At 34.2% G+C, this 24,833-nt stretch overlaps 1 protein-coding gene across 2 annotated transcripts in view; it reads left to right on the forward strand.

Annotated features, from left to right (window-relative positions):
- CRPPA (CDP-L-ribitol pyrophosphorylase A) overlaps window positions 1-24,833 on the forward strand; it is a 108,333-nt gene that overhangs the window by 34,847 nt on the left and 48,653 nt on the right. For both annotated transcript variants that reach the window (XM_039711081.1, XM_039711073.1), the window contains exons 4-8: window positions 4,389-4,493; window positions 11,672-11,717; window positions 19,705-19,802; window positions 23,772-23,861; window positions 24,583-24,675. In XM_039711081.1, coding sequence (XP_039567015.1) covers window positions 4,389-4,493; window positions 11,672-11,717; window positions 19,705-19,802; window positions 23,772-23,861; window positions 24,583-24,675 — 432 coding nt within the window. The remainder of the gene's footprint in view (window positions 1-4,388; window positions 4,494-11,671; window positions 11,718-19,704; window positions 19,803-23,771; window positions 23,862-24,582; window positions 24,676-24,833) is intronic.

Below are 24,833 nucleotides of genomic sequence, written 5' to 3' on the forward strand. Positions count from 1 at the left end.
CCACAAAAAAGTGTCCCCAAAACTACCTATGAGAATGCCTTTGAATATTCAACAGTACAAAAGCATTTTTAAGTAACATATTTCCTTCTGTGTAATTTAAAGAGCTAAGCTATTATGTTTTCTTTCTTTTGTGGATATGTTTTGTGCCAATATTTCCAGCTGTTTCTATCGTTCAAATCTGTGGTCTGAAACTTAAACTATGTCTATTGTTTCACAAAGCTATGTGTGCATGTCAAGTTTAGTTAACTGTACACTGTCAAATTTATGTTAAAAAAGCTTTCAGTAATAAAGGGGCTTTAGAAAGAGTAAGAGTTTAAAACAGATTTTTGTATTGTTAATTGAATCTAGATGTACACTGAATTACATACAGAAGACTTAAAATGAGAATGGTTGTATACCTGGGTCAGTAAGAATTTTCTTCACAAATATTCTGGATTTCATGTAAAATCATAGAATTTCCTGAGTTGGAAGGGACAATAAGGATCACTGAATCCAACTCCTGGCCCTGCAGAGGACATCCCCAGTAGTCGCAGCACCTAAGAGCATTGTTGAAATGTTTCTTGAACTCTGCCAGGCTTGGTGCTGGATCACTTCCTTGGGGAGCCTTAATTTCATGTAAAATCATAGAATTTCCTGAGTTGGAAGGGACAATAAGGATCACTGAATCCAACTCCTGGCCCTGGACATCCCCAGTAGTCGCAGCACCTAAGAGCATTGTTGAAATGTTTCTTGAACTCTGCCAGGCTTGGTGCTGGATCACTTCCTTGGGGAGCCTTCTTCTTCCCTCTGGATGAAGAACCACTTCCTACTATACAACCTAAAGCTGCACTGATACAGCTTCAGGCCATTCCCATTGGTCACCACTAAGAGATCAATGCCTGCCCTCTGCTTCTCATATAAAGAAGTTGTAACTGCAGTGAGATCTCCCTTCAGTCTCCTCCAGGCTGAACAGACCAAGTGCTCTCAGCTGCTCCTCATATGGCTTCCCCTCAAGGCCCTTCAGCATCTTTGTTGCCCTCCTTTGGACACTCTTTCATAGTTTAGTGTCGTTTTTATGTTGAGGTGCCCTAACACTGCCCCAGCACTCGAGCTGAGGCTGCTCCAGTGCAGAGCAGAGCAGAGCAGGACAATCCCTGCCCTTGACTGGCTGACGATGCTGTGCTTGATGCAGGACTTTTTTATAGGTGCTCTCTAATAATGCTTAATTTGTTAACTGAATTTCTTAGGGCAGTATAGAAGCTTTTGAATTCTACACTTCAAATATGGATTTAAAATTTCACATGTGAAGATGTTTAGCATGAAATGGTATATAAACAGCTGGCCTTGTGCTGCTACTTCATTTCATTGTTCTCTTCTGACATCAGTGTATCAGACTTGGAGAACAGTACACTCTGACAATATGTTTAAGTTGAAACAATTACAGATAATTAGAGTGGTAAATGTCATGGTATACAAGTGTTAGTAAAATGTGTTTTTAATTATTAGTATGCTTTGTGTCATATTTCATCCCTTGAAAGAAGCAATACTTTCAAGATGCCTTAGCCCATTTATGGAACTTCTCCACTCCCTACTAATTTTCTGTGATTAATACCTTGCTAAAAAGTTGGAATTGCTTAGTTTTGTCCTAGTTACTGTAATTACCCATATATTTAAAAATGTTATATTTCAATACATTTTTTCACAGCTAAATTTATTTCTGAAATTTTCTCTTCCATCCTGAAACAAAAATAAAAACATATGGGTTTTTTTAATCTGTATGTTATTCACATTAGTGGAAAATTGTTTGAGTTCTACCAGAAAATTTTCAATTAAAACAAAATGAAAGAAGGAAACATTTTGGTAATAAATATTTGGAATTGAAAGTTACTAAGCCATTTGGTTTTACTGGCACTTTATCTCTCTACTTCTTTACTTGAGGGATCACTGCTTTTATATGTATTTTGGAGATAGACTTCCCTATTCCTTTATCTTCTTTATTGGCCTTTTTTGTATCCTGTTTATTTTAATTTCTGCTTAATTTAAGAATGCTCCAAAGTGGTTTTTTGAAATGTTTTTCTTTTTAAGTTACTCTGTGCTCTTGTGTCCATTTTGTTTTGTAACTCAAGCTAAACTGTAAAGAACAAGAACATTTAAATACTTTTCTGTGTTGGCTGGCAAACAAAAATGACAGAATTCACTGTTTTAAATAATGTAAAAGTGATAGCTATGTTTTTTCCTGGGATGTCTGTCTGTATGAGTATTGCAATTCAGGTATGTAATGCCAATGAATTAATTTAATTTCACTGATACATTATAAAACAAGAATAGAAACAAAACATTTTCTTTGTCTGTTTTAATCAACTTCTTCAGGAAGTTAATAAAAATAATGGCAGGTTTTATTGCAGTACTCTCTTTTGGTTCTTTAATCCACTGACATTTTTACATGCCTGACAATTTTGATTTCTTGAATCCTGGAGGGAACTGGAAATTACTGAGCACAGTATCTTTGAAACATGAATTTGTAGACACATGGTTAAATTTGACACAGTGGAATTGCTTGTAAAGGAAAGGTTATGTACTGCAGAGCTAATTGTCATTCTTTAAGGACTTTACTGGCATCTTGTTTGAGGTTGATTGAGGTGATAACAACCTAAGTGCATTAATAAGATGTTTCACAGAAGCTTTTACTAAGGACTCTTGAAGGAAATTTAAAGATTTGGGATAAGAGAAAGGACTTCCCAGAGTAGATTATTTGTTAAAAGATAAGAAACAAGGTCAAGTGCATGATCAATTTTCATTGCAGTAAATCACGACTGGAGTTTCATGATGGTCTGTACTGAGACCTCTGCAATTATTTTGTTCATAAATGATTTGAAACAGGAAGTGGAGGTGTGCATTTTCTTCTGCACAATAGAGATGAGGACTAACTCAGAAGGTTTGTAGAAGGATATGATGATAAAACTCATAGGTGAGTGTAGATAAATGGAGGGCAAAAGGGTTGATCAAAGTTTCAAAGTAGTTTCCACACATGAAATGATGAATAGATATTGATCTCTTTATCTATGGAAAGATGTGAGAAGAGATGTGGTGGAGTATTTTGAAGGGTTGAGAAGGTGGTTTTTCTGTCAGAATAACAGAGCATGTGATGAAAAGAGTGATGAATGAGATACTCCCTGCTGCAGTTGCTAAAAAATACTGCTATTCAAAAAAATAATTGAGTAAATTTAGTTTTTCTGTAATTCACTGAGTGCTGTTAAGGCAGTTGCTTCTGGTTCAGTGTGTCCCTCAGGGGCTTTTTATTATAGGGATTTCTGAAGCCAGAATAATAGCTTTATATGAGGCAAAGGGAGCATTCTGGGAAAGTAAGAACATATTATTGGCTTGTTCTTTCTTACTTATTGTTGACAAGTCACTCTGAAATAGAGACTGGATAGTGGGCTAGCCAGCCTGTCATCTTCTCAAATACCTCTATTTTTTAAACAAAATATATTTCTTAAGTTATCCTTGTTACATGGAATTTGTGTTTCTGGATGGACTGGTTATTTAGCAATATGAAAATAGAGTAGAACTTTCTTATCTTAGGCTAATTCATCTTGAGGTAGTCCTGACTGATAAGCTCCCAGTTTCTGCTTTTGTACCTATGTTTTGACTCACAAGATTCTTCTTCCCACTCAGTTTTTCCTTAATGAGGTTCTTACAATCAGTATCAATAGGAAACCAAACTGCTTGGGAAGCATGTGTCAAGAGAATAATATGTTTTCTAGATGACTAAAAGGTAGATAAACCTTTGTCTGGTGGTGTTTTGTTGTTTTGTTTTTTTTTGGTTTTTTTTTTATCAGTAAGGTTCATGTAGCAGCATGGGAATGCTATTTTCTGTGCAGGTAACTGGAGAAAAAGATAGAGGGAATCACATAAGGAATATGGAGGTTCTTAGCTACTACCATCCCTTTTTTGATGCTGCAATAACCAAAACAGCACTTGAAGAGTCATGTTTCTACATCTATTAAATTGTTCCTGTACTCTAAATGTTTGTCACTGGAAGGTCAGTGGTGTCTATTAGTAAGGTATCTCTCAAATCCATCAAGATTTTCTTTATACATGTAACTTCTCATTCATTTATTTAACAATGTAAAGGTTTAGCAAGGTACTTTCAGCACCTAGTTGGATTAATCTGTGCTTATAAAGTGTTTATTTACTTCTGTAGGACTTTGCTGAATAGCCACAATTTGGCATAAGCTTCTTGTTACGGTTTTATTTCTGATCCATGCTGAACCTATGTGCCGAATACAGCTGTATTAATGTGGATAGGATTGTTGAGATGTGAGGTTTCATTAATGAAAGAAAATGTGTTATTGCTTAAAAGTATCTAAGATTAATTTAGTATCTTTTTTCTTTTTTAATTACTACAGTGTACAGACTATGATCTGGATTATGGAACTGAATGTTTGCATCTGGCTCTGAAATACTGTAAAACAAATGCCAAACTTGTTGAAGGAACAGCTGACCTCTGGAAGGTAATAATAATAATAATAATAATAATAATAATAATAATAATAATAATAATAATAATATCTACTTCTATATATATAATTTAAAATTAATAAAATTTGCATAGTACCATAAAAATTCAGATGTGTTTTCAATTGTAATTTAGGCCTTTCTATTTCATTTTACAGAATTGGTTTTGTCTGGGCTCTTTTTAGAGATTTTTTTTTTTATTGTAGAGAGACTTGGGCAGGTGTTACTTGAGATAATCAATGAAGACAATGTTTTCCTGTAAATAGGAAAAACATCTAGGTATTTGAATGACCTGAGAATCTGTAAAACTATAAATCTGTAATCTCCAAAACTAAGAATTTTCTTTTATGACATGAGCTTTCTCCTGCTATTTTATATCTTTTGTCTATTTTCCTCCACTTTTCCTGTGAGGACATTACTTTTTTTTTCTCATGCCAAATACCTGGCTATCAACAATTTTATTTTTAGAGTGGTTCATTACATTCAGTAACACTATAATATTTAAGACCTCTTCAAAAAAAGAAATTAAATTTTTTAAACATAATTTGCCTTGTTGGGTAATCTGGTAGGTTCCTGATGAATGACAAAACAGCTGTGTGTACAGATGCCAAGGCATATGTCCCTTCAACTTCAAAGTGTTGCGTATCATTGATTTGGATGGTGGGACATTATTCATTTTTAGTAGCTGTTGTGTCAAGCAGTTTTAAAGTTTTTTTATATTTTATTTCTTTTATTTTATTCATTACCACATTGAAGGAGCTGGAAGCAGCTCAAATCACTGCATCTGTCTTTGACAGTAAATTTCCTCCAATGAGACATTATTTCTAATAGTATAACCATAAATCTTCACATCTTTCCTAAAAAGAAAGGCAATTTCCTGAATCTGCAGTGCAAGTTTCCTGTGCAATTTAACAGCAAAATTTACTTGTGCATTGGTTGCATACAGAACTTCTTTTGCTGTCTTGTTGGGGATATATAGTCTTTCTGAAACAGCATATGGTCTGTTTTCCTATTTAGTGTTCTGAGGGACAGATTATATCATGCATATTTACATTACACATTTTTTTGGATGGTTTCATTGTCTATATTGCAAATGTACTTAAGTGAAGGGTAGCAAAATACACCACTAATGCTTATTTAGCTCATTGGAGTGTTCTTCTGGTTCTTTTTTATCTGTAGATACTACTGGTGTCCAGCAGAAAAATGTAGTTTAGAATGACAGATTAATTATCTCTGAATAAAATCGATAGATGTCATCTGGTCCTACACCTTGCTGAAAGTGGGACCAGGTTAGTTATATTAGGCAGTGCAGGACCACGTCCAGCTAAATTTTGAATATCTCCAAGAAGGGAGATTTCACAGGCTCTCTGGGGAAAGCAATTCTAATGAGTATCACCTTGTATGGGAACTTTTTTTCATATTATTTCATCAACATTTCCCTTACTCCCTCTTTGGACTTGGAGAGGAAGAAAAGCCAACAGAAAGCTCTGCAAGAAAAGTCCAATTTATTCTTCACTATGGCCATTAATTAACCCTTTCCCACCTTCCATCTTCTGTAATCTGGGCTGAACAAGCCGAGTTCTCTGACACCATCTTAGCAGCCCTCTACTGGCTTCGTCCTGTTCCTCTTCGTGTTATACTGGGGAGCCCAAAGCTAAAAGCAGTACTCTGGGTGTTCTCTGAAGGTCCAAATACAGGGGAATAATCCCTGTATTACCTGTAATAAGCACTATTTCCATACTGATACAGCTCTGTTGGATTCCTTATCTCCACTGCTCCCCACCCTAGCTTGTCCACAAGGTCCTTCTCTATAAAGCTGCTTTTTGTATTTCAGCATCAGCATGGATTGCTGCCGCCCAGTGTAGTTCTGTCCCAGATGCAGGATTCTGTATTTATGTTTGTGATAGACCACAAAGTTTCTCTCAGCTCCTTTATCCAGGCTTTCAGGTTTTAAGATACTCTTGGACCCTTGAGCATATTGAATGGATACTCGTTCATTTGTTATTATCTAGTAGTTTTCTGAGGGTGTTTTTCCTTTCTTAGGTTCTTAATAAAGATATTAGTATTGTCCCCACTATCAGCACCAGTAAGCAGTCCCCAGTTTCATTTGGACTTGGACTTGTGCACATCTCAGTGTTATAAAAGGGACTTGTTAAAGTGTCAGTGTCACCTCCAACACTGTTTATGAAAAAGTTAAACATCCTGATGCTGTAAACTTTATAGCATGTGGGATCCATTGCAGTAGCACTGGACTTTAAAGAGGCCTATAAACATTTGGAAAATGATAACATGTGGGAAGGGAAGTCCTCTCCCTATGGAGGAAAGAGCAGCAGAGACATTGTGTGATAAACTGACTGCAACCCCCATTTCCCATTCCCATGTGCCACTCTCCAGTGAGGAGGAGGAGGGGAAAATTTGGAGTAAAATTGAGTCTGGGAAAAGGGAGGGGTGATGTGAAGAAGTTTTAATATCTGCTTTTATTTCTTGTTATCCTACTCTGACTTGATTGGTAATAAATTAAACTAAATTAAACTAATTTCCCTGAGTTGAGTCTGGTTTGTATGATCTCTCCCTGCTGGTATCTTGACCCATGAGCCTTTTGTTATATTTTCTCTCCCCTATCCACTTGAAGAGGGGAATCACTGAGCAGTTTTGGTGGGCACCTGGTATCCATCCAAGGTCAACCCAGCACAATCTCAGTGTTGATAGTGTTGTGCAGAGTGTAACAGTAGCAAGAGCACCCATTTATGTTCTTACATCCTGTGCCCTGCCTAATTCTGTAGCCAAAATGTTGTTGATGTCTTCTGTGGCTTGTAAAGACATTGAAATTGGAAGGTGTAAAAATGACAAGGTCTGTAAAATATTACAGCTCCTGCAGGAAATAGTCATTTCAGTTTAGAGCCTACAGAGCAATACAGCTCCTTCTTGAACAGCACCTGGTGTTGGTCACTCTGTACTAAGATGTTTGGCAGGTGACCTAGAGCAGTACCATTAAAAAACAGTCATGCTTGGTCTGCAGTTTCATGAAATGCAGAATACTACAATTTTCTCAAGTAGTACTTGCTTACAAAATGATTTGGAACTATTGTTGTTGCTAATCAGCTTTCAGAAACACAATTTTCTTTCCTTAGCTGTCATAATACTGTAATTTATAATATATTGCTATTATTTTCTGCCAGGTTTTAAATGCTGAGCTAAATGAAATTTCATATGCCAAGGACTGATATTCTCTCAGTGGCTCCAGTGTTATATTTTCAACACAAGTCAAAGAAATATTCCACACACATAAATAAGAACTGAAATAAATAACCATTATTCAGTTGAGGTTTCAGAGTACTGTAGCTGAAGGATTGCAGTCAAATAATAGTTACTGAAGTTTGAGTATTAAAAACCAGTTTCATCCTATCTGGACCTTGAATCTTTAAAGAGCAGATCAGATATTTGTATGAATTCAGTTAAATAACTCAAATGTGTGGAAAAATGTTTGTGTTTATATAGTACCTTCTTGAATTAACATTAATTATTCTATCTGAGCACTTGTACATTAGGAAGAGTAACATTTCAAACTCATTGTTGGGGCTAAAGCAGGAGATAGTTTTTTTTATTTTCTGGGAACAAATTGCAAAATTATAATAATTATTTGTAGTGAAAACAACCAAGTATTTCAAATTACTTCAGTGTTATAAATATTCATAAGTGATATTTTAAAGAGTTATTATAAGATATTTGGGATCAGGAGGGCATAAGAAAAAAAAGAAACATAAAGCCTCTATCAACACCAGATTTTCAGTTTCTCTGTGTTTGATATCTTGGAAGTAAAATTACTTTAAATATTCTAAATAGTCTAAAAATTAACTAGCAGAATGTATTTGTTACACTCTAATATATGTGTGTGTATTGTAGATAAAAAATTCAGTATAATTACACATTTTAAAAATTGAGACAGATTTATAGACAATGTTGACAGAGTGAAAATTCCTCACTATTTTTAAAAACCAACAGATATATTTTCTAATCCTACAAAACTATCCCATACAAAGGAGCTCCGTACGATGTCGTAGTATAAGAAGGGAAAAATATCATTAAAGTGAAATGCAATACATTTGTGTATGTGTGTGATCATAACCTTGTATTTATTGTGTAAAGAGCTGTATTTTTGCATTTAATGTACATTTTTGTAAGTCTGAATCATCCCTCAAACTAAATCAGTTTGAAGAAGACTTTTAAACATCACACGGAAGTAATTTTGGGGAATAACTTCTAAAACAACATCTTCCTAGGTAGTGAAAACTAGTAGTCTGACAATTTACAAAAAAAGGCATACAGAAAAACAAACTTGTCTGCTGATTTTTGAGGCTTTATTAAGGTACAATAGATTGTTAATTATGCAGAAAAGTAGAGCTCTTTAATAAGTAAGACTGTTCTGCCTTTGCTATTAGCAGGTAATGTTTTCATGTTTTGTGAATGTGAGATATCTGTGTTGAGTTTTAATATTTGGCCTAGTGATATTCTGGATTGCAGCAATAAAATTCTGAAAATCTTGGATCACTGTATGTTCAAGAAGACAAAATGAAAATTAATCTTTTCACATGAAAAATGATAATTTGAGTAATTGGAAGCCTGTGAGTTTGATATTGATCAACCAAACAAAAAGGTGCACTGCTACAGGCAAAACTTGATCAATAAAGAGTCATGGGATTAAAGTAATTAATGTCAGCCAACATGGAATTTATTTATTTTGTGAAATTGACTTCAAGACTATTACAAGTCTGTAATCTTGGCTGATAAAGATGGTAATGCTGATACAACATACAACTGGCAGAAGTTTGACTTGTTACTACATGACATCTTAATTAAAAATAGGATGACTGTAATTGTACTAGTTCTTATTAAATAGATGAAAAATTAGATAATTGATATATTTCGAAAGACAATTCTTACCAGTTTCTGCAGAAACTGTTATTGTCTCTAAGGTATTTAACAATTGTCTGATAAAGTTTGCAGACAAAGATTTAAGGATCTGTAAATAAAAATATAATTGATGAGAAGTAACCTATTTATAAAGATTGCTTAGAAAACATTTTCTTCAAAGAGTATGCTTTTCATTGCAGCCAAATAGAAAGAAGTGATTTTAAAAACAAATGAAGTATAGGTCATATTTTGTGGATTGTTCTTGGTGGCAGTGATTTTGAACGTGGTGTAGGCATCCCAGTGGACAGGAAGTTTACACTGTGTATGGGCAAAATACTGTATGTCAGAGAAACAAAAATATGAAATTAGAAAAGAGATGTTCTAGTATTACAAGTGCATCTAGAATGCTATGGAGAAATCAGGGCTCAAACTCTGTGCAATTGTTATAAATAGGGAACATTCATGGAATTGAATTTAACATCTTAGTCAAATTGAAAGTGGTGTAGAGAAACTCTCCCTCCTTGACTGGTAAGGGATGGTTGCAGATGGTATCTGGAAGGATTTTCTGTGAACTCTGCAATTTTCACGAAATTTATAGGAGCTTGTATCTGAAAGTGTCTTATAGGATCAAAGATTTTGAAAGAATTACAAATGAAGCATGTAATATTATCTTTGTTGATTTATTTCTCTAGAAAACAAACCACTTAGAGATGTTTGTCCCAGAATATTCAGAAGATATTTTTTAAAGTTTATTATTATTCTTTTTATTCTCCTGTATTGTTTTCTTGAAGACTGCACCTACCATTTTTTTAGATCAGACTGTTTAAAAATATTTTTGCACCTCAAAGAGACTGTAAATGTTAGGGTGTAAGACCATTTCTAACAGACTTTAGTCTTGTTTTGAGATAGGTTTTGAGATTATAATCAGTTACACTTTACTGAAAGTTCAGTATAAAGGCCCTCTAGAATCTGGTGACTAGAAACTTTGCAGCAAAATCAGTCACTCAGTTGTTCACTCTGTCCTTAAATCTAATTTGAAGACATTGATTCTTCCCAACAGTAAGTAGAAATGTAAATGTCTATGTAAAGTCAGACTGCAAAGATTGATCAGGTTAGATTAATTCTCTGGCTCCTCCTCCTTCAGGACAAACTAGGGAAGTAAGTTAGTTTTTAATTTAAAAGAATATAATGCATTGGGAAAATAATGAGATGTTATTCATCTGTGTCTGACTATAATCCAGATCTTAATTTATGAGATTGAAAGGAAAATGGTTGCAAGAATCCTTATGTTAAAATCAAGTAATCGCTTACTTGGAGACTAAGATGCTGATACTGTTAGTGGTGTCCTGATGAAAGATTTACCTTGCAGGAGTAAAGCTTTTGGAATCCTGTTCAGTTCATTTAACAAAACGGGAAAAAATTATTCAGAATAAAGGGAAAAATATTCAGAAAGTCCAGTAAAATTTTTTCTAGCATAAAATGAATTTACAGTAAAAACAAATACAAATATTATTACTCATGTCAGTTCAAGTCACTGCTTGTCAATGTGAAGACATTGCTAGCAAAGACTGTTAATGTCCTGGGTAGATGCTGACTTTATTTCTCTGTTATTTTATTTGCAAAGCCTATTACTGTCAGCCATCCTGAGGGTATAAAACAGTTATGAAGGGTGTTTTTGCAACTACCAAGTAAATATTCGACATCTTATTGTTCATCTAACTTGATCTGATTAATGTCTTCAAGAAGAATTTGATGTTTATTAATTCTCTGAAAGCTCACGCTGTTTACTTGTAGTCTCACTGACTCCCACCGATTAATTGGACTTTCATTAACAGTAATGGTCTTGCACTACTGAAAGATTGCACCTATATTAGTAAAAGCAATAACTAGGTTTCACCCTGCCTGTCAATTTTATGTTCCCATATCCTCTTAAAAATTAATCTACTTGCAGTAAAATTAGAGTAGAATGGATGTGTAAAAAATAAATGCATTATCATGTTTTCATGATTTTTCAAAGGATTGAAAATACTTTTAGATTTCCAGTGAGTTCTAAGCAGATCTAAGTTAGATCTCAAGTCGCCAGTAGTTTCTGCTACCTCTGTTCTCATAAATTGCCAGTGATATTTTACCAAAATGAAGAAATTGACAATATCACTTGTTTATGGTGTTTAAAATGTAAAGAATTGCCTTCAGGGCAATTGTTTTATTGGTTTTACATTCCTTCCTGCTGTGTTAAATCTAATGAGGCTTGTCTGTCCTTTAGGTGACCTACAAGCGGGATCTGTATGCAGCTGAATCAATCATTAAGGGTACGTGTTTGTCCTTGTGACTGTCAGTTTGCATATTCCTGATTCTAATTAAGAATTTTGTATGTGATAGTTTGAAATGTCTTTAAGAAAAGTTATATGATGGATAAAATGTGATTAGACAAGTTGTTTTAGCATGTTTACTGGAATCTTTCTATTAGGCATATTTACTTTTATTTACTTCTCTCAGAATACAGAACCTTATAAAAAGCTGTGTATATTACAGTCAAATAGAGATTAATTTTGAAGGGCCTTGTAAGGAATAAACTTTTTTCTTTCATTTGCAGGTCAATTCTGAATATGTTTTGTCTTTCTATTCTACATAGTAGAGTGAAAATTAAATATTACCTCTTTAGGGTTCTTCACTGTTTTACATACAGGCAGTTGTTGCCTAAATTGATATAGCAGTTATGTGATATTGAGGTATTTCATTAATTTATGAATATTTTGTTGAACAGTTTCTTAACTTTTTTTTTTTTTTTTTTTTTTGTGGTGGCATACCTGTTTAACATTAAGACTGGATTTAGCCTTTATCTAGGTGGACTCACTTTAAAAACAGTGTAGGAGGGAAGAATTTTCAAATACTATATAATGAGATGGCTGTTGAGCACTGATAGGCAGTGATTCAGGGGACCCTTGCCTGACTCCCTGTTGAGAACTGAGGGATAAAACCTCAGAAACTGATGAAGAGAAAGGGACTTCTCTTTGGACTAAAAACTGCTTTCCAGAGAAAAGAATGCAGTTCCTATTTAAGAAAATCAGAGGAAAACCTGTGTGCTATTAAGGCATGGAGAGTGACTGGCTAGTTGTTCAGTCTCATTATTACAGTGGCCAAATATTTCATATTTGATGCATTGTTACAACTACTTAACTGAATTTTTCAGGCACAAATCAAAAAGATACAACTGGGAAGCCTGGAAATTTTCTGGTTCTGACAAGCAATGGGTTCCAGTGAAGATGGAGCCAGACTCTTCCTCAGTGGTCAAAAAATTACAAACTTGGAACAAAACTAACCTTTATCCAAATGAATTTCCATGCTCCTGTGTATATAAGAGCTTCAATAATCTCATAGGTCTTTAAAGGAGATTAGTTGTTATATAGTTATATATAGAGATATATAGATATATATAGATATACACACATACATATATATTCACATATATACATATATATATATACACATATATATATGTATGGCATGTTACCACCTTTTTTTTTTTCCTTAAAGCCAGTACAGTCTTTTTCAGCTACTGCTTATAATAAAAAGTTGTGTAGTTTAAAGTAAAAATTAAGACATTCATAGTAGTCAATCAGGCTAATCCCTTTACTTATCTAATGTTCCTTTGCTGTGGCAGCATGCAATATACCTGCTTCAGTAACCACAGTAGTCTTATTATGGTGGTCTCTATGACAATCTGTACTTTAAGATTGTTGAAGTTTAGATTTGCTTTTTGTTGCATTGCATGAGTTCAGGAAGCAGAAGCTGTACGTGTTCTTTGCTCCTTATGCAAATAGTATAATGAATCCTTCATAGCAAATTAGGACACTGCATAATAGGATTATCTTACATCATTAATTATCTTTAATGGGGTTTTGAATTGGAACTTGAATTAGTCCTCCAAGACAGCAGTTTGAAAGTTGTGCCTTATCTATTTTGTGCCCTTCGAAAGGCTTAAAATCTCAGACCTTCAACTGACTATAGCATGAATTATTTTGGTAGTGGACACTTGAACCATGTAAATTAATATTAGACTGATGATTTATGCACAGTTCATTCCACACTTAAAGCATATTTAAGGGGAGAATATATTTTTGTCCTTTGGAGCATCATCCTGATGTATCCCTGTATGGCATTATTTTGTCTTATGGTTGTTAGTTTTCATCAAAGAAGAAGAAGAAATCTTATTAGCAATATTCTGCTGTGTTGTGCTGCACCTATGGGAACCTTTAAGGACAGGTCACCTTAGAGAATGGCAACCATCCTACAAGCCTAGGCATGCTCAGTTAGGCCTGTCCTAGAAGCCGGGTAATTGACTATATCACAGTGTCTGGTTTTCTTGAGAGCTCAGAACCCACTATGTGATGCTATACTGTAGAATCATGGAATCATAGAATGGCCTGGTTTGGGAAGGACCTTAAAGACCATCTACTTCCAAGCCCATGGCCATCAGCAGGGGCACCTTTCACTAGGTTAGGTTGCTCAGAGCCCCATCCAACCTGGCACGGAACACTTCCAGGAATGGGGCATCCACATAATCTCTGGTGAACCTGTTCCAGTGCCTCACTACCCTCCCAGTAAAGAATTTCTTCCTAATATCTAATCTGAATCTAATCTAATCTCAGTTTGAAGCCATTCCCACTTGCCCTATCAGTACATGCTCTTGTGCAAGTGATGTGCTCTTCCTTATCACTTCTTGTGCCATATGGAGTGCCTCAGGGGGAAGTCCTACCTGACTGTCAAGTGGAGTTGCAAGATACCGGCTCTGTAAATGCCACCTGGCATGCTGTCAAGGTCCTCTAGACATGTCCCAGAAGCTGAATGCATAGGCTGGGAGGGTACTAAGAGCTCTGGCCTCACACTGCTCCCCACTGCTGTTTCAGTCTTCACAGCTGATTTGTTTATTATTAAGTTACCTGTTTACTGTGCTGGATACACATTTTATCTCTGGATGAGTTCAGTAGTGATGAAAAACTTCTGAGTGTACACATTAAATTTTGTGACTACAGTTCCAAATTTTATGTCATCTGCAGTTTATTAGTGATCAAAACTTTTGGTTTTCTTCAAGAACTCAACAAATTTTCCTGTGCTAAACTTGACTCAGGTGGAAGTAAGAAAAACATACATCCCAACATGCATTTGTTTTACCTTAGATATTATATGCATGCATATCATTCTTATTCAAGGCAACACAAAGAAACATTTCACTGATGTAAATAGACTCATGAATTATTTTTCTTTTGAGACTGTTTTCTTAAAATATTTCTTTTTAGTTTCCTGACTTCCTCAATTCTCTTTTATAACTTTTATAAAAAGCAAATTTAATACTTTAGTTAAGCAGGTATAAACTTGTAGAGTATGCAGACAAGGTGCTACACGCCTATTTTTAATAGTCTTGAAGCAAGAAAACATTGTCTTACAATAAGGGTGACTCATCTAGAAATGTAGTTAAGATCAGGCTAATACAAAACATCCTAAAAAAATTCCATTAGGATTACTGCCCTCGAGGCAGATAACTTTGAACTCTAGTTCCAACATGTAAACTTTAAATGGTGCTTCTCAGAAGTCTGTAACTTACAGTTTGACTCTCTGTCCTCCTTGTTTTTCTTTTCTTAAGGGCCTTACTTTATAAATTACTTTTTCACAAGAGAGTGCATTTGCAGATTGGATAATTTGCCCTCACATTTGGCTAAATAAGTATCTGTTGATGTAGATAAAATGATGATTTTTGCAAGTGCCGAGAAAAATATTGTAATGCCTTCAAACTATATATGGCTGTTGGGAGCTACATATTATGACTTGTGTTCTGTAAAGAAACCATTTATAAATATAAAAATTGAGATAAGCCTTGTTTAGCAAAGGACAGAGATCTTATGTGAGGTAGGCTGCATTTTCATGAGCATGCTCATGAGTAAATGGCTGTTCTCAGCTCTGAACCAAAGAAATAGACTGGCAGGTGGGGAATACTCCTTGGAATAGCTACTGTCAGGTGAAAACAACCCTCTTTTCTTGTCTTCCACCACAAAATGTTCCTTTCTTTCCCGTGTACTAATATTGGTAGGGTCAGTGTCAAGTTTGATTTTTAGTTTTTGTGGCTACAGAGACATAGGGAATGGGTAAACAACAACAAAAAAAAAAGGTTAGATAATTTTGGTTACCTATATTATTCAAATAACAATTTCAGCTATTCTGTTGAGCATGAATGAATGCTTGGCAGTATTTATTTAATTTTTCTTATGTTTACAGTAGTAGCATCTCATAACAAAGATGTTTCTAAAGATGCCAGAAGAAACCATACTGAATTTCCAGACCACTCAAGCCATTGCTATGTAGAAAGTGCAAATGGAATTCTGATAAATTAATTTACTATTTGGAATTCACTGCAAACTTCAAAGGCATTTTGATAATTAGGATGTGCTTCCAAAATAATAGGAATTATAATGGCAGACTAAGAATGGTGTGGTACAAGCATGTTTCCAAAAACAAGTGTATGTAGACACATATATGCAATTAAGAGAAAAAAATTTATGTCTGTAGGCTAAAACCTATTTGCCATTCACATGCATTTTTTCTTATGGTATTAATTCTCTAGGATATGATATTTATTATCTTTATTCAAACAAAGTATTATTTTAATTGCTGCTTGTTTGTGGCATGCTCTTCAAGGTAAACTTCTAAGTCTTCCATCAGAGTACACTTAATACATCATCTAACTACAGTAGTTCCATAAACAGGAACACATTTTAATTTATAATTGGGCATGATCCTAGGATAAAGACTGTGGCAGGTGTTGCTGCATAATAATGTGATCTAAAGCTTTCAGCATATCAAAGGAGGATGTGAAGAAATTGAAAATTAGGTTTTCTGATGGAAAAAAAAAATAGGTTTGATGGAATAAATTCTGATATCTTGTATCAAATTTAGCTTTAATGAAGAAAATTCCTGATAGGGAAATTTAATGTTTAAATTTGACAGTGCAAAGTTTAAACTATTTTTTATTTAATGCAAAAAATATGCTCTGAGTGTATGTTAAAAGTGTTGGAAGGGATCAAATGTCATCCATGTGAATAGGGAGCACTACTCCATTATCAGGTACAGCTGGAATGAAGCTGGCAGTAAATGGGTGATGTGTGTTGGCAAGAGGAATTTTCCAAAGAAACGGTAAGTTTAAATAAGTAGAGGAAACCAAAGCAAGGTAGAGAGTTTGATATGTAATGTAATAGTGAGAAAACAACTAAAAGAGGCGTTGGGCAGATCAAAAGGAAATTATGACAGAAAGTAGTTAAGTAGAACTGTGGTTCATTGTGGAAGGACAGGAGGAAACACAGAAACCCAGCCAAGGGAAGTTCCAACTTGATAAAAGGAATAACCTCTTGACAGACAATCAAGCAGTGAACAGGTTGCCTGGAGAGATTGTATGGCATAGCAGTAAGGGGCTGAGTGACCAGGCCTGACCTCATGGGTGATCTTGCTTTGAGAAGGAGTTTGAATGAGAGACCTCTTGATGTTCCTTCCAGCCTCAATTACCCAGGGGTCCAATGGGAAACAAAATGGTTTTAGCTGAGTATTAAAATTCTTTGTGACATGGCCGTGTTGTGGCTCTCCAGAAGGACTATTTCATTCACCCAAACAGGATTCTGAAAATCAAGAATGAAATGCTGCACACAGTCAGTTTTACTGGCAGGCAGCAAAGCTCATGGAATCCCTGGAGTTAGGAGCCAGCACTCCAGCTGTGCTCACTGGGTTCAGCGTGACTATGCTGAGTGACAGAGCTCCATCATCTTAGCAGAAGTGAGACACAGGCAGTCTTGGGGAGGAAAGCTCAGTCTTCCTTCCCACAATGCAACAAAGGTGCAATCTAAATTAACATATGGGCCTATTTGACCCCTTGAAATAGTTTGGATTTAAATGGCAGTTGAGTTTCAAACCTCAACTAGAACAAAACTGTTGCTTTACTATGATGATTTTATAAAAGATAATTTCCCAGACTTCCTCTACTCATTTCATTGACCATTTAAAAGCATGCAGCATCTTTTCAATGTGTGTATTGTCATTACTTTAAGGTTCTCCTACTTTATTAACATACTTTCCCCTTGTAATGTTTTGTTTCTTTTCTGGATTAAAAAAATTCAGTTTTCCACACTTGATTTTTTTTTTCTCTTCTTTATTAAACTCAGCCTGAAAATCTTAGTTGTTTTTTTGTAACTGCCTCTCCTTTCTCATTTATATTACAGGAAATTAGAGATCTAAGAGGGCTGGAGAGACTAGTGAGATGGGTTTTTATAGCTGCAGCCTTTGAGCTGTCTTTTGTGAGAATACTTCTGACACTTGCTGTTGATTACAGACTTCATTTTAAAAAGAACTGTTTGAGCCTAAGTTATGGTGCCTTTTTGGATTCCACAGCCTTCTTCCACATGTGAATTTTTGTAATAGCTCCAATCTGACTTTCTTCATTAAATTACTTAGTTCAATAGAGTCTGAGTTCTTGAAATCTGATATGCTAGTCTGGTTTATTAAGTATATCTATTTTTTATCTGCACTTTGTGTACAGTACTAAATTCAAGTGGCTCTTGCTCTGATTTCAATCTACCCATTAGTTTCTTTCTGCTGATAAGAAATTATTTCAATATGGTTTCCCATTTTTCAGACTGTAAAGTTATTCTCTATTAAGTAGAAGCCAACTGTGATGCATGTTCAGTATACTTTTTTGCCCAGTGAATCTATGGGAAGATAATTTCTCCCACAGTTGTGGTATCCTCTGATTTCCAATCCTGTGAGAACTGGCCATGCATTTTTTTAATTCTCACTTCCATCTGGTTGCGATGGTTTATAAGCAGATGTTTATTGTTCTCTCCCTTTCTTCCTCCCTCCCCTTCTTGCTAACTTAATACAAACTCAGTTGCCACCAGTATTTTTGTTGTCACATTATAAATATTGGACATAATAAATATCCATGATTCAAAAAGTAATTCTAATTATCTTTTGGAATTCTCAGTGGTTAAATCACTTTTCTTGGTCACAGAAAATTGCTTTAAAAATCACAAGTCACTTTTCAATAATGTTAACTCTAAAGCAGCTTTAAAAATAAATTTCAGGTCTTTATTTTTATAAAGAAGTCTGTGAGTTTACAATAGAAAGTGAGATGTTTCTGCACTACTGAGGTTATGCATCTGATTGAACTTATTGTGTGGTATGTAATTATAGAAATAACTTTCCATATGCAGCAAATACATATTGTTTATATCCAGACTTGTTTGAAGACCAGTTAGCCCATATTTTTATAATTTTTCTTGTCTTTCACTCCTAATTTATTTTGTGGTGGTGTTTGGTATATTTCTGTCTCTGGAGTTTCATTGAAGTCTGCTTTAAAAATAATTAGACTTTACATGTATGAAATTTCTAGTTACTTATGGAACAGCTATCCCAAATACATTGGGAGTCTTGTGTTTAGTTCTGCATGTTAATTCAGCATCGAAAAGATAAAAGCCTGAAATAGACTTGAGAGTTTCAGACTTGAATTTTGATTTGTTGGCTTAAAGAAAGGAAAATGTTCACTGAATCTAAAACCTGAAGTCAATAACAAGAGAAATTACTAATTTTCTGAAATAGCGGCTTTGTGGAACAAATCAGGCAATAACTTGAAACTGTTGCTCCTGACAGCAACAAAATACTGATTTTTGCCCCACCAGTAAAAGATCTAGAAAGGTGACCAGGCCAAGATCTTTGTCACAACTTTGCAACTTCTTTGGTATTGAGGTGAACAGTTACATCTGCTATTGAGGTGAACAGTTACATCTCCTTAAACAGTATCATTAGTAATTTTTTTTGGCAAATTTTACTATATATTGTTGAGAATAGGACTTATGTTATCTCTTCGGTTTTTTTTTCTTTTTCCCCCTTTATTTACTCAATATTACTGACACTGCATTTAGTTATCTGTTGAAGTGATAAGAGGGTTGAAATTTTCAAAAAGTTTTCTTGAGTCATCTAGTGTCAACCTGAACAAATATCTTTTAATAAATTTAAATGGGCTTTAGGGGCAGGCCTAATATAATGATTTCATTTATATAAAATATAATTTGAATTTTGAGATACATATTATATAAATTACTTAGTTACATTACCTGTACCTTGTAGCCTTTAAATTTACAGCTGTTGAAAATATTCTGCCAATAAATGACAACATGTGAATTGAAGGTAATGTTTAGCAGATTAGTAATTTGGATTAATTTGTTATTGCATGAAATCTAAGGGTTTTTGCCTTGATCACAGACAACCTATCACAAGAAGTTTGTGTTATCACCGATGTGAAGGAAGCTCTTGCACAAGTAGGTTTTCTCCTTCCCGAATCTCTGAAAAGCCAAATAAAAGTAAGTACGACTCTATGGCTCTCAACTGTCTGATTAATTTAATGTTTCTGGTTGCCATTACTCCTAAGAAATGGTCTTAATAATGAAAATAGAAACTGGACATCCTGTGTCACTGGAGTATTTATCGCAAGGGATTAACATCAGGTGTGGAAGTCACCGCGAAAGAAACATTTTCTTCCCAGTTGTGCTTTAGAGGGGGATCTTACAGATCCACTTAAAATGTCCATATTAGATTAGAGGAGAAATTGAATGCAGACAACAGAGAGGCCAATTTTCTTTGATTTTATGAATTCAGTAAGCCCAAATTGTTACAAATATGTTACAGAGGAAATGCTTTTGTTACTTTGAAGTCTGACTTGGAGTATGAACCAATTAAAGTAGGTTGTTTTCCTGCAGAGCTGTGAATGCAAAATCGAATTAACCAGCCTTTTTGTAGAGCATTAGGGGTACATTTCCCTCACAGTGAATGCTCATAGCAGCCTTTGCTTTGGAGTATTGATGGAATGTTCTACTGGCATTTAACTATCTTTTCCTTTTTCATTATTCTTTCTAATAGAGCTGTCATATTTCCATTTTCCAATGGTGATTAACATTTGGTAATTGCTTAGACTGGTGTTGGGGTGACTCTTAATTATATCTAATGTGATGATATCTCATGTTCCTGTTACCCAGAGAAACAGACAGGAGTAACTCTTCAAAAATTTAGGTTTTCTGATTTGCATAATGTTACTTCTGCAACGGCTTTATTAATTAACGTCTGTCAATCTTCTGCTTGGTGTGTTAATTATTGGAAGGATATGTTTCCCTATCAACCTGTATTGCTGTCTTATATCTGGAAATGTCATCTGACATTGCACTGGAAGTTTTTGTTCAGGAAGAACTGTATTTAGTGTGGAATCTTGCTTTATATCTATTAATTGTCTACATCTAAAAGTGAAGAAAATTAGCAGACTTGAATAAGTCTGAATAGCTGTACGATGTGGCAGAAGTATGTCTCCATTTCACTGCCACCAGATGCATTGCTATATCTGTTTTTTATCTCTGTGTAAACTATTCTGCTATTAGGAGGAGGACATCACTTATCCCTATGCTTTTAAACAATAAGATCTCTGAGTTAATTTTTAAGCTTACCAATATGCAGGATATCTAACCCTATGAAAAATATATGCACAAGCCTATTTGTTCTCCAATGAAGCACAGTACCTTGTGTGTGAGAGATTTGATTTTGTGCAAAATAATTATTTTAAGCAACATAGATGTACTGCACTGAAAGCTGGGCCTTTTCAAAGGGATAATTGGAAGGTAATTGATCTAAATAAGAGACCAAGTGGGAATCATTCTGTAGAGTACATATTATCTGGTACCATTATTTTAACATTTTAGATACTTTTGACATTCCAGTTCTCAGTAGCAACCATATTTATTTGTGGGATATTTGTTAACTTCTACGTATGTCCTTAAAGAAGAATTAAAAAGAAATTTTATTAGAAAGATTTCTGAGAGAGGCTCTAATAATGTGATAATATCAATAGCAGGCAGGAAAAAGACCTGAAAATTTAACTAATAAGATAAAGAAAATAATTTCTAAAAATTTTTAAGGCTACAACTGTTTCTTGTGAAGTACATTAACAGTACTTTAGTCAATGTTACTTTAAACAGTATGACCAATGAATGAATGTTTTGTTAAACATATCATACTGTGAAAGACATAACTTGAATTTTTCCTTAAATTTGTTGTTTAGCCCTTTCTTTTGAAGTAAACAAACCTAAATGGGAGCTGAAGGTATTTTCTGTGACTGGGAATCATGTACTCCTATTTCTTTAGTGACAAAGTGCTGCTGTCACATGAAATGGAATCAACTGGATAAAGTTGTGTGTCATTTTTGTGACTGGATAATTATCCATGAGTAGGATATAAAAATATTTAGTTGTTTTCAAATAGAAAAAGAACTAGCATTTCACTAGTAGATTTCAATTTCTTAATGATTGTATTGTCCATCTGCTGCATTGGTGTTAATTGTGATTTAAAATTCTGATATAATTTAAATAAATTTGCAGGTTCCAAATGTTCTGGTATTATTTTTTGATTTTATGAAAGTGGATGTTGAATAAAGTTGAAAATTCAGTACAGGGCATCTGGTAACTAAAAAAATTAAAGAATATTGGGTTTTACTAGGACCAGAAGTAATTAAGCAAATCCTTATACTCCTTTCTATTTAAACATTGAAACATTATGTGAGAATCACTTTTTACCAATATGGTATTTTTAGGTAATTTTTACTCTCTAATGTAGTTGATAACATTGATTAATATTAATTCTAATTTGAAAAAATAAAGTACTATTGCATAGGATATTAAATGGCAAATAGAATAAGAATTAATTTTAGTCAATTGATGATTTGTTGAAGATTGTACAGAGGCAGTTGTGCTTACTTTTCCAACAGAAAATTTTGATTTAATTTTTGTCGGATAATATTGTGGTCAAAAAATGCTACTGTGTTACTTAATAAAATTATTGAAATTAAATCAAATTGTACACTAAAGGAATTTTTACATGTTCAGCAATGCTTAAGCATCACATATTGTACTACCTCAAAGCAAAGAATAAAAGTAGACCTATTGCCTTGAATCATGTTCCAAATACTTTCTGAAAAGACACTGGCTTGCAGTAGGCTCGTGTTCATCAAAGTATGTGCAAGGCTGTAAAGGTACCAGGGATTTCTGCTTTTACATCTTCAGAGGTTCAAGCCAAGTGAGCCCTAGAGTGTTGCATTTTCCAAGTATCTTTAAGTAATTCATACCTTCTGTGACTTTTTAAAAAAATCTTAAATGTCAGTTATTTGTGGCTATGCTATCAAATACTGATCCCAAAATGTTTCTAAAATCATTAGACTATCACTGTCAACTTCTTGGTTTCAGACCACTTTCCTTTGCAAACAAGTTAGTTCCTGATTATTACAAAAATTAACAAATACAGCTTTAAATAACACTCTAAAGCCTTTTTAAATGTTGTATTTGGTGCTTTTCTTGGATTGGGGATTAGGTGGCATTTTAAAGGAGCACAGCAGTGTATTACTTCTGTTGCTTGCTATGATACTTAACATGTGTTTGGAAAGAAATTAAGCTCAGTTGTACTATGAAACAGTGGGATTTTCTGATTTAATGGAAGTTAAATGAAGATTTTTTTCTCCCGAATTTCAAGATTTTTTATTTGCTTCAAAGTGTTATCTTCTCTTAGGGAATAGATTCACCCTCTGCTACCTGGTTTACTGTTTTACTTAAGGCAGTACTGAAGCTGATAATGTAGTAGAATCTACTTTTTATTTCAACTGAGATAAGATAGTTACTTAGCTTGTGTTAAAGGTTGCAAAATAAGTATGTCTGTGCCTAAGAAAGTATTTAAAAATATTTGTTGAGGAAATTATTTCAAGGAGAGACTCTAGATGGGTCCTGTGCTCTTGTTCTGGGCAGAATCCTGGAATACCAGTGCACCTGGTCTTTCTTGCATACGTATTTTATTTTATTTTATTTTATTTTTAATTTCATTAAGACAAAATGTATATAACTGAGTATTGTAGAGGTTTTCTCAGAATTAGAGGTCTAAAATCATTAGATTGTTTTATGGACGGTGTTTTCATCTCTTGAAACAGTTGAACATCCTAACAAAGGCAACAGCGCTCATGTCTGATGCTGCCAGGGCTATTTCTGGAATGCCTGCCCTGAGCAGTATACTTCAACATATGCTGGGCTTCATGCTTCACTGTTGAGGGCCCCAAAATTTTGAACAATTTTCAGTTGTTATTTTTTGAACAAATTTCAGTTGTTATTACACAGTTTTTGTAGTGGAAATAATAATTGCCAGTTTTAAATAATTTAAATTAACAATTTCTGCTACAGAGATGGAAGCTTTAGCAGATAGTTAAGGCTGAATTAGAATTTTTGACTTTTTTCCTTTTTCTGTCTAATCAGGTTGAAGCTATTTCAATATCTCTGAGCAAAAACGATAGCTGTCTACAAAACATCATTTCAGGACAGTGCTACAATTTTGTTTGTGTAAATGTAAGTAGTGAGAATGCATGCTTTTATTTTACACTTAAAATTACTAGTAATGGTAAATAATAATTAAATATTTGAGTAAGAAGTTCTTTGTTATTTTTGTCCCCGTGTCCTGTGTTCATTCTGATGTTTGGTGTTCTAATGAGCGCTAAACTCAAACTTTGAGGTACTAGTCTGTTCATTCTCCTCTGGTCACATTCTCCACTTTTGTCACTGTGTTGTTAACCAGCCATGAATTCTTGAACAAGAGGGATAAAACCTGAAGTAGTTTAAAATTTTCTTTCATAACTGTGGTATTGAAGTGAATTATTATGAGAGGCCTGTTATATGTGAAGTAATCTAACTGTACATTCATTGCTACTGTGGTCTAAATTAGTGTTTCCCATTCTGGACATGTGCATGCCATGTGATCTGTATTTGGGTCCATGTATGGGAAGAGGTTGGTTTTAGATCTGAGACCAATCAAGACCCTCAATATTGTTTGTTTGGTTATATATGTATATAAAGGGTTATTATTAATCTCATTATTTTTCAAACATCTATAACTTTATCAGAAAACACCATAAAAGTATATTGAAACCAAAAAATTGATCAACCAAAGTTCGCCCCCTCAAAAGCAAAAAAGTGATGTATCTTCTTTTTTTTGTAAATAACAGTCCTTCAAATTCTATTTTTATGAAATAAATGTTGTTTTCAGTAATTCTAAACATTTATTTTTATTTAGGATAAAAGGTGGGCCATTCAAGAAACCCAGAAACTAGTGGATATGTTGGAAAAATCAAATATTCCTCTCTTATGTCCAGTTGTCCTCATTTTGGTAGGTAACTCCTGTAAGTTACTGTAGAAAGCATCTCATTAATTATTTTAAATTATTATTTAATATAAGTAATGTGTAATAGAAATATTTTTAAAGTTAGACTATGTTTGCACTGCTGCTAACTCAGAATAAAATTGTAAATTCAAACTGTAAATTGG

This window comes from Passer montanus, unplaced genomic scaffold (assembly GCF_014805655.1).
Source record: "Passer montanus isolate IOZ18808 unplaced genomic scaffold, ASM1480565v1 scaffold10, whole genome shotgun sequence".
NCBI classification, from domain to species: Eukaryota; Metazoa; Chordata; class Aves; order Passeriformes; family Passeridae; genus Passer; species Passer montanus.